Source organism: Calonectris borealis, chromosome 1 (genome assembly GCF_964195595.1).
Source record: "Calonectris borealis chromosome 1, bCalBor7.hap1.2, whole genome shotgun sequence".
In the NCBI taxonomy this organism is placed as follows: Eukaryota; Metazoa; Chordata; class Aves; order Procellariiformes; family Procellariidae; genus Calonectris; species Calonectris borealis.
This window is the reverse complement of record NC_134312.1, coordinates 77,336,048-77,345,600: the sequence shown is the minus strand read 5'-3', so window position 1 is coordinate 77,345,600 and position 9,553 is coordinate 77,336,048. Positions and strand designations below refer to the sequence as shown.

Sequence of the window (9,553 nt, the reverse complement as noted above, 5' to 3'; positions counted from 1 at the left end):
TATCCTTTCCACATAAAAATACACAGTATTTTGAAGATACCTTAGGAAAAATTATTTTTAAGAGAATAGTTTATGGTCGACATAGAAATTTTGTTGAGGCTAATAAAAGGACCTCTTCCCCCCACTTTAACATTTTAGTCTCTCAAGTGCCGTGAGCGAATGTAAACATTTCAGACTTCTTTAACACGCAGCCAATTTCCTGCCACATTTGTTTCAAACCGCTTGAATTGTGATTAGCCAAGACACTTTTATTCTAACTACACACTATTGCTCATCTTCCCAATGATGGCGGGAGTTCATATTCAACTATGAATTTCAGTCCTTGCTGATTTAGGAGCTGATCCTGCAATTTCTACACCAATAGTTTCGACAAAAGTGGCCCCATCTGAATTCATGGTAGACTGCTCATGCGCTTGTGAACTATTCACCCAAAAACCAGTTGCAGGCACCCCCAATAGTTTTGGGTTTCGTTTCAGGAAAAAGCAGCAAATTAGTTTAGACCCCAAGTCACCCAACAGCTTACAAGAAATGATAGACCCGTGACTTGTCACGTTTTCTGGTAGTCTAGTGGTCTGGCGGTTTCTGGTGGGTCCACAGCGCCAGTCAGTGACTGGGCTGGGACGTCACTGCTCCCAGCCACAGTTGGAAGAGCTGCTGCCCATGGGAAGCCAGCGAAATGCAGTGTTTCTGCCTACCTCGCTCAGAGTTGAGGCTGACATAGCCTGGTTTTGTGACACAGGTATTTTAAATTGTGTATGCATATAATGCACATGCAGCACATGAAGCTCACATTTACATCCATGTATCAGGCAAAAAGTAACATACACAATTATCCAGTGCGTGTGTGCAGAAGTGGGCTACGCACAGACCTGCAAACAACCCTGTATTAGAAGTGCAATGATCTGCCCCATGTGTGTGAACAAGATTCATGTCCAGATGCCGTCAGCCCCAAATTCAAGATGTCCACATTCAGAATACAGCAGTTAAATTATCTCCATCAAAGCAAAAAGGCTCCTCTTTGAGCATGGAGAAGTTTGTTAGTTCAAGGCAGAAACCCATTTCTTGTAGGGCACGTTTGAAGCACTTTTTTTTTTTTGCTGGGTTTGTAATCAATTCTGAAGCTTCTGCCTAGGATGGGACTGAAATCCCAGCAGCTTCAACACCTCTGTTAACCTGCAGGAAAGCTCTGCATGGGCAGTACTAGCGTTGGCCATCCCAACCAGCTCCTGACACGTCCCCTGCTTTGCCTGGTGTCACTTGCAACACGACAGATGATTTCAACTCGGTTCACCATTTTGTCTTGGGCCTCTCTCAGCAATGTCCATGAGCAGGCAAACAACGACAGGCTTTGTGAGGCGACCCTGCTCTGTACCCATTGGCGTGTACTTGTCACTCATCGCACTTACGCTACTCCATAGCTACCCAAAAGTGAATGCCCAAACGCCACCTTGAGATGACCCCTTCCCCTTGAGGTCCATAGCGTTCCCCAAGGACAAAAGGATCACAATGACATTTAATCACTTCTGACTGGGGCCAAATTCAAACCAGTAATCTCATCATTGGCTGCATGTCCCACTAACAGGTTTCAAACAAATAGTCCCAGTGGTTTTATTTAAAATACCACTACTGAACATTGGATGGGTTTTTTTTTTGCTTTTTACATACAATCACATATCACCTTATCATATGAAAACACAGTTACATTTTTTCTTTTTTTTTAAGGGAAATGTCATCCTTTTTTTCACAGGCGAGGCCAGGTTACAAATTCCTGAGTTTATACTGCACTTAACACAGTCTCCCTTCTTGAATGTTGAGCTGTTTAGAGCATGCCGGCAATATGCACCATTTCCCTTACCATCTGCAATGCCAGATGTAGTAAAACTTCATTTCAGTACAGTGAGTTAGGGCCTCTATTGCATTGATTTTGAATAGATGCAAAGACTTAGACCTGGAGGACTTGACGTAATAGCTTTCCTCCTGTGACTGGTCATTCGTGCACCATCATTTATATTTGCCATGTTAATTATGGGAAAACATCTTTACCATCATTTTTCTTTTACCAAGAGCTCACTGGGAAACATCTGAAATAAGGAAATCCTAGTCTAAACACTTAAGTTTAAACTGCAAACTTTCTTAAAGAAACACTCCTTTGAAAGACATTGTTCTTTTAATAAGTCCAACATAATGTATGGTATATACAAAAGTCCCTACTTGAGAGAGATATATATGTATATGTGTATATATATAATGTGGAATGCATTCACTTTTCTGTGTTCACGAACATTTTAATGGTGAAATGTTAAAGTCTTTATCTGTTTCTGGCACCAAAATGTCTTTGTTCCTCATCAACTTTTGTCACTCAAAATTTATCTGTGAAGAGCTAGCAGGGAAAAAAGAAGAAGGATTTTGCTTTTTTGTTGAATGGTTCCCTATCGGGATTCTCAGCCAGCAATATAAAGTTGCTAATGTGTTGGGCACAACTTTAAATCCTCATTATAATCATGTGTTCCTCGGAGTAGGTAAGTCAATAACTATAGGTGGATTAAGTGGCTGGTAATTCACAGTGCACACAGATGCATTCACATAGGTAGTAGTTCCATCAGCCATGACACCATAACCTACAAAGCAAGAAAAACTCTGGTTACTCTCATTATTATCTTCTTTTTTTTTTAGTTATTCACCTTTATCACATAACAGTAAGTGCCATATTTATTACTCAGAAGGAATTTAAAAATTCTCTTCGTGCAAAACATAAAGGTCTCCTGAATTAATACCATCTTTGTCCTACAGCAGAACTTCTTGCCACCTTTTAAATTGTGTAAGAAAAGCAAAATGGACCCTCACTAGCTAGTGGCTATAATCTCTGGCAGCCAGCTAGCCAAACCTCCTTAGAAAGACAGGTATTTTTCTCTGCAAAGCTTTTTTCTTAAAAACTTCTCAGTTTTGGCATGGATGAGAAGATAGAGCTTAGGCAATTACAGCATTGAAAAAACCAAACTTCTGATCATTTAGGTTTGCAGTCATCAGTGCAGCAATTTTCATCTTTCCACCTTTTTTTCTGTCCTGTGTTGTACATCTTTTAAGCAACCAATGAAGAAAAACCATTGCTTGACTAAGGACAGTATGTGTGCATGTGCACCTTGGGTGGGATTTGTCTAGTAGGAACCTCTTCTTCCCATGTGTTTGAACTTGTTGACCAATTTCAACCAAATTGGATGGCAAGACACCAAAATGCCTGCCCAGGCAGAGAAAAAATGGCTTTATTAATGCATTCTCTGACAGACAAGGTGAATTCACACCCAAAGACACCATAACATTTCCACAGGAGAAAACACCCTTCTGTATGTCTCACCAGTGGTGAAACACCTTTAACTACATCTCATGTCTGACTAGAGACCCAAGCCAAACAATTCCAGAGCTAAATCTGCAGAAAATCAAACTTCCAGCTCTAATGCCTGTAGAAATACAGTGAAATGCTGTTTCAGAAAGTGAAGAAGCAGCCCTTTTACTGCCCTGATGTTACGAAAAAGTAGACACACTCTCCATTGTCAAAAATCTTTTCATGAATGACTAGGAAAAAACATAAGCTTGATTACACTAAAACTAGAAGCTTCATGATGGAAATTTGCATTGAAATACTAACATCAATATGAAGAAATGCATTCACAATCAGAAATACATGATTTTGGGGAAATCACCTGGTAAAAAGCATTCGTACTAAGATTCAATCTCACCATTAATGAAGTTAATAGTGAAACATATTCATTGCTACATACACCAAGTTCCGACTATTCAAACCCGAGGTACCTAGGATCCTACAGTTTTTCTGAGTGCAATTTCGTGTCTTATAGAAGGATTGTTAGTTGCAGAATTTACAAACAAAGAAACAATAGCCAAATTCCTTTGGTTTTTGTTCCTTAAAATACCCTGAATAATGCAGGGCCTCCTGGGCTCCCCATGGAAAAACCACCCTATAATTAGGGACTAGGGAGGGAAGAAAACTCTGTCAGGTTCCTGTCACAGACATTTCTTTAAATCATTTGCTGTTTGCCACAGAACAATTGTTCTGTGTAAAACACAAACTGCACAGAGGACAGTCAGCATTGCTGCTGGGACTTTGTGTCTCCTCGGCTACATGTTTGAAAAGAACAGAATCAGCTTACTAATACGTTCCTTTTGCTGGAAGATTCCTAATGCTACAGTTTTCACTCCTACCCTATTGCGGAGTTTCCTCGGCCGCAATCTCAGCCAAATACTGGCTCTAATGGGCAAACCAGGATCTTAGCTGGAGTTCCTGCCATGCTGCTTGTCACTTCCATGGGTCGATCAGCAGCAAGCGCAAGTGTAGAGGTATTTTTTGGCAGAGACAGCAGTGCAGAGGGGGAAACATCTCTTCTAAGCATCTCTTCCTCCCGGATGTTCAGTAAATGACTGCTGCAGATGTAGCTATGCTCAGTCAGGGGAGGAACTCATCTGTTCAAATCATGCATTTTCTCTACAAAGAGCAGCTTCATTTGCACAGGCTGTCTGCAATGGGAATTCTCCTCTGCAGAGATTTAGCATCCCACTGCAAAACAGGCTATGCAGTTCCCCATTTGTTTTCTCTAAATTATGATAGTTAACAAGAAGAGTACCTTGTTTCTGTGTTCTGATACCTACTGTGCCAACTATATTAATTCACAAGATTTACCATTCTGTAGAGGTGCCATTCTTTTCCCTTGGGAGCCAAAGTTGGGCTTGGTCTTAGCAGATGTGATTTTGTTTACCTGCCTGAAGCTTCATGGCTTGCTAAGTGTTTGCTTATATCCCCTGCAACCCACTTGGCTTACGATTTCTGAAAAGACAATGAGTTTCAACTGTATTCACCAGCTCTCTTGTGCGGAATCTCGAAGACTGCTATAATAGCAAAGGGTTAGGAAAAAATACTGCCTATGCGTTGTTTGTTTACTCTGTGATGTAACAGCACCTTGGTCATTAACTAGACATTAACAGGTCAATGCAGATGAGACACATGAGGAGAACGGACTTAATCCCTGAGCTGTACAATAATGACCTGAATGTCGTCTTCATCAATTTTACACCAGCACACCTCTCACCAACGTCGCTCCTAACCTAGCATGGTGAAAGCGCTCAGCAACAAGTCAGAGTGGTATTTCTTGGGAAGGATAATAGTTCTTCACAAAACCAGAAGTATCTGAGTGCCAGCTACTCCAGTTTTTCTGTTTGTTCATTTCCACACTGGTGAGACCCACAGGTATCCTTTGAAGGCTGGAGCAGTCCCAGAAGCAGAAAACTGGCAGTTGTGAAGCACCTTTTCCTGCCAGCAAGTTAACATTGCCAAGAACTAAGCAGCTGATAATACATGCTTACACGCCAACAGTACACTTCTGGGCAGCCCAGTGGTTTCTTTTGGTAGGGGCACTGCTTGAAGTCTTGCTGCTATGATATGGGAACAGGATAGACTTCTCTATAGCAGACAGCATCTACCTTTCCCTTTGCCTGGAGATGAACTCCTACTGTCACTGACTTCAGTGGAGCATATTTGTCACCATTTACTGACTCATGTAAAGGGAACTAATTTTTTTTCCAGTTAAAAATCAAGTAAGTCAAGAGAACCACTTTGTTTTGTCTGGGTACAAAATGTTTTCCCTGCCAAAGCAACTAAATACATGAATAAATAAATATCTTGAACTTCTACACAAGTCAGTGGTGACATCCCTCTTGATTTTAACTTCATATATGCACTGATAGGGAGAGACAACCTTTATTGTACAATCTTGAAGATTAAGCCTTAGAAGCAACTCCCAAAGCATTCTTGCCCATTTTACAAACACAGAAACTGAAACACAGAGAGCTTATATGAATTATCTTACGTCACGGAGATTCACCAGAGGAAAATACAATCCATCAATCCTAATATTTAGTCTCTTTCTGTAACTACTGGACTCGTGTTCTTATTTTAAAATTCACAGTAATCCTCTCTGTGAAGGAGGCATCACCCTATTTTATAGATGTAGAAATTGAAAGAGAAGCTGAAGTACAAATATTGAAATGTGGGTATCAGCCAATTTCATCCCTATATATACAGCTAAGTAAGTATCTGAATTCCAGAAGTGCTTCAGTTCAGACATTCAAGTTGGAAAATGTTAGTTAAACCAGACAACTTCTGTGTTTGTGGTTTTTAAATACATATAGAAAGAAATGTGTTCTGACCTTCATGGATATGTCCAAAAACATGAAGCCTTGGCTGTATTCGTCTCTGGACTGTGTTCAGCAGCTCAACACACCCTACCCGTTGCATTTTCTTAGGAACCCAGTCTAGAAAACCTTTGGAAAAGAAAGGAAAGCTTTAAAAGAAGACAGGTTATCTGCAAAGCTGTACTGCTATACAGTATTTCTAAGATTTCATGTCTCGTGGCTTTTCATAAGCAGCTACAGAAGAACTGACATGGAAAAAACAGTGTTTGCCTTGGTAAGTAGAAGAGGAAGGAAGGAAAAATACTTGAGGAAAACCATAAAAGCTCATCTGAAGAAAAAGGACCATGAGAACTCTTGCCAGTGGTTTTTCAAGGAAAAAAAAAATCACTGCAATTAAAGCTTTTTTGCACTGCTGTTAATGGGAAAACTCAATGCTTTATCCATTCTTCTTCAAGAGAGTGAGGTGTAAAGAGCAGTATGTCCAAAGTGAGTCTCTAAAGAATCTAAATCAACATTTAGCTATTTAAATCTAGTCCTGGGATCTAGTTTTTAAAATTGAACATTTTAACTGATGTAATGGAATCTATGTTGCTAAAAATAGAACTATACTGTTATCACATTGAATCTTACAGTAGTGGATCAGGTGAGGAACCCACAGAATGCCTAAAAACAACATCCTCAAGTAAAACTGGTTTAAGCGCATCATGACACAGCAAGCCTCACTAGCCTAAATCTATGGACCTCAGGTAGGAAGAGACACTCAGCCCTTCTGCAGTAGATGTTTTTAAGTGCTACATTTACTTGCATGAAGTTTGTATAAAAATGCATTTTTTATGAACAGACAAAGATGTACACCAACTTGCTTATATGTCTAAAAACATACTGCAGGGGGATGCTTACTACCAACTGAAGTCTCGTGTTTCCTTCAAAATAGTAGTATAAGAAGAATGTTGTTGTATTAGAAGGTTTGCAATAACCAATCTTGTTTTTCTTCTGTTGTTCTGCCCTTTTCATCAGGCTCAAATTTGGAAACCTAAAAGATATAATCATTCTGGTTTTCTTTATTTGTTCTGGTACTTTCCCTGTCATAGCTTTGTATGCTATGACTTAGATTGCTGCAATAGAATGAATATATTGTGCCTTTGAGAAAATGGTAGTCAGCCAGAGAGGTATAGAGACTGGACCTAGTTTTCATATGCTTACTTTTGAGGTCTGCTCAAGCATGGCTAAATAGCAGCTAACCAACTGGCTTGAAAGACCAGAACTGTGGTATCTAAGCTCTTGGAAAAGCTCTCAGTTTTGCTAGAGCTTCAGGGTAGGTTCACACATTGAGAAAGACCTCTTTAGATGCCAGTGCTTGAAAACTGGGCTCAGTATACTGTGGGGTTTTATGAAAATGGTAAAAATTTGCCCTTGTATCATGGTTACTCAGAGAGCTAAGTCCAATTTTCAGAAATGAGTTGGGAATGCGGCATCCTAAGTGTCAAAAAGAGGAAGTTCTGATAATGGTCATAGACTCCTAATTCATTCAGATGCCTCTGAAGACACTGCTTGGCTCCTGTTGGGAGAAGGTACAAAGACAAAGCCCTGCTGAATTACAGACAGAGCAGAGCACTGTTCAATTCTGGTAACTGATTTTACTAGCCACTCTTGGTATCCAATGCAGGTCAAAATTCACTGTAGGGCATAATAATATTAAAGATGTCAAACTTATAACCATAGGTTTTGTTACTTCAATGATTTGAAACAGTTAATTGTCAAAATGTCTGTGGTGAACATAAAGCCAAAACTATTTCCACTTCAAAAACTTCACAAACAATAATCCATAAAATTAACTTCTCCATTAAATTAAGCATTATTTATGTTGAACATGTTTTTGTTTACATGCATTATCACCCTTCTGAAGCTTTCCCATATGTTTGCAGCTTATTATGTACACCTGACTACACAAACTAAGAATAATTGATTACACCTAGCTAACAATTAGAGTTCATCTTAGGGTTTTTTTAATGTTTGGTTACTTGAAACAGGTTTCTGCAGCTGTCAGGAAAGTATAAATCTTTGTCATAGACAATCAAGCAGACAGCTACAAATGAAGACTTAAAGGTGAAATTAAATTAAAAACAAACAAAGAAAAGAACAGTGAACTTTTTGAAGATAAATAAAAGAATCACAAATGCAGATCTTTAGGAATCAGGGAAAAGACTTTAAAAGTTATACTATACATAAAAGTAACAAAAATATGCTGATGTAGAAATGAGCATTAGCACTGAACCTATAATCATGAATACAATATTTCATAAGCTATGAAATATGTATCATATCTTTATTAATAATAAACAGGTTACTAATAAAATGGTCAGTAAAAGCTGTTTTAACCTTTGTTTTCTCATCCTGTGTGAACCTCCTGTGTATCCCTGCCCTGGTTTCATCCCAAAGCACTACTCTAAAACAGACAAAAAAAATTACTCAGATTTTTGTTATGTACCTAACTGACTTAGAAACACAAAGTTCATTAACTCTTAATGGTGCTTCTGCATCTAAATCATGCAGGCAATTTTAAATCTATCTAATAATGTAGTATTAATTTAGGAGGATGCGCACTCTTTTGAAGTGAGAGAATGAGAAAGCAGCACAGAAAATTGATGATGGACAGAATTTAGGCAGCCATGCTGGAGAAAAAAGAGGAATTTGCAAGAGCACTGATTGCTATTTATGATCATTAGGAACAGCTCTAGTGATGCTATCCAAGATCAGAACAACAGTAATCAGCTTTCTGGTTAAAATAATTGCCTGGGAAGGTCAAGGAGGATCCTGTCTCCCAAGATGTCTGTGGACACAGCTACACAATCAGGAGGTTCTGTAAGTTAGGCAGAGTGCTCATTTCTTTTGAAGCATCATATATTTGTTGCCATGGGTGTCAGGGAGACCAACAGCTGATGCCCTCAGGCAGAGGGTTCTGTGCCTGAGCTATCTATTAATGCATCAATAAGACAAAGAAACGGGACCTTTTAAAAAAGAAAATCCTTGGAGTATGGTAGAAGCTTAAGAATTCAAAAAAAAAGAGAACAAATACTGAGACATGGAGATGGGGGGAATTCAAGTTACGCCACTACAGTCAATGAAGATGGGCGGCTCTTCCTCAGAATTACTACAATTATTAAATGCTTTTAAATGACTAAATTTACTATTAAATTTATTATCAAAGCATGTCTGTTGAGTGCCGGCTCTGCAGTGCTCTTTAGAGGTTCTCCTCCCTCTGCTGATCCCAGAGGCTGCCTGGAGAGGCCAAGTGGCTAAATTAGCAAGGTGGCTGAAGCTGGGTAGTGCAAACCCCTCTCTCCACCTTCCAACA

At 39.3% G+C, this 9,553-nt stretch overlaps 1 protein-coding gene across 2 annotated transcripts in view; it reads right to left on the bottom strand.

Annotated features, from left to right (window-relative positions):
* Positions 1 to 227: 227 nt before the first annotated feature.
* The window catches only part of MPPED1 (metallophosphoesterase domain containing 1), a 64,947-nt gene continuing 55,621 nt past the window's right edge, over positions 228 to 9,553 (bottom strand). For both annotated transcript variants that reach the window (XM_075161722.1, XM_075161712.1), the window contains exons 6-7: positions 6,214 to 6,327; positions 228 to 2,618 (exon numbers count right to left, since the gene is read on the bottom strand). In XM_075161722.1, the coding sequence (XP_075017823.1) occupies positions 2,500 to 2,618; positions 6,214 to 6,327 (233 nt within the window). In that variant the 3' untranslated portion in view covers positions 228 to 2,499. The remainder of the gene's footprint in view (positions 2,619 to 6,213; positions 6,328 to 9,553) is intronic.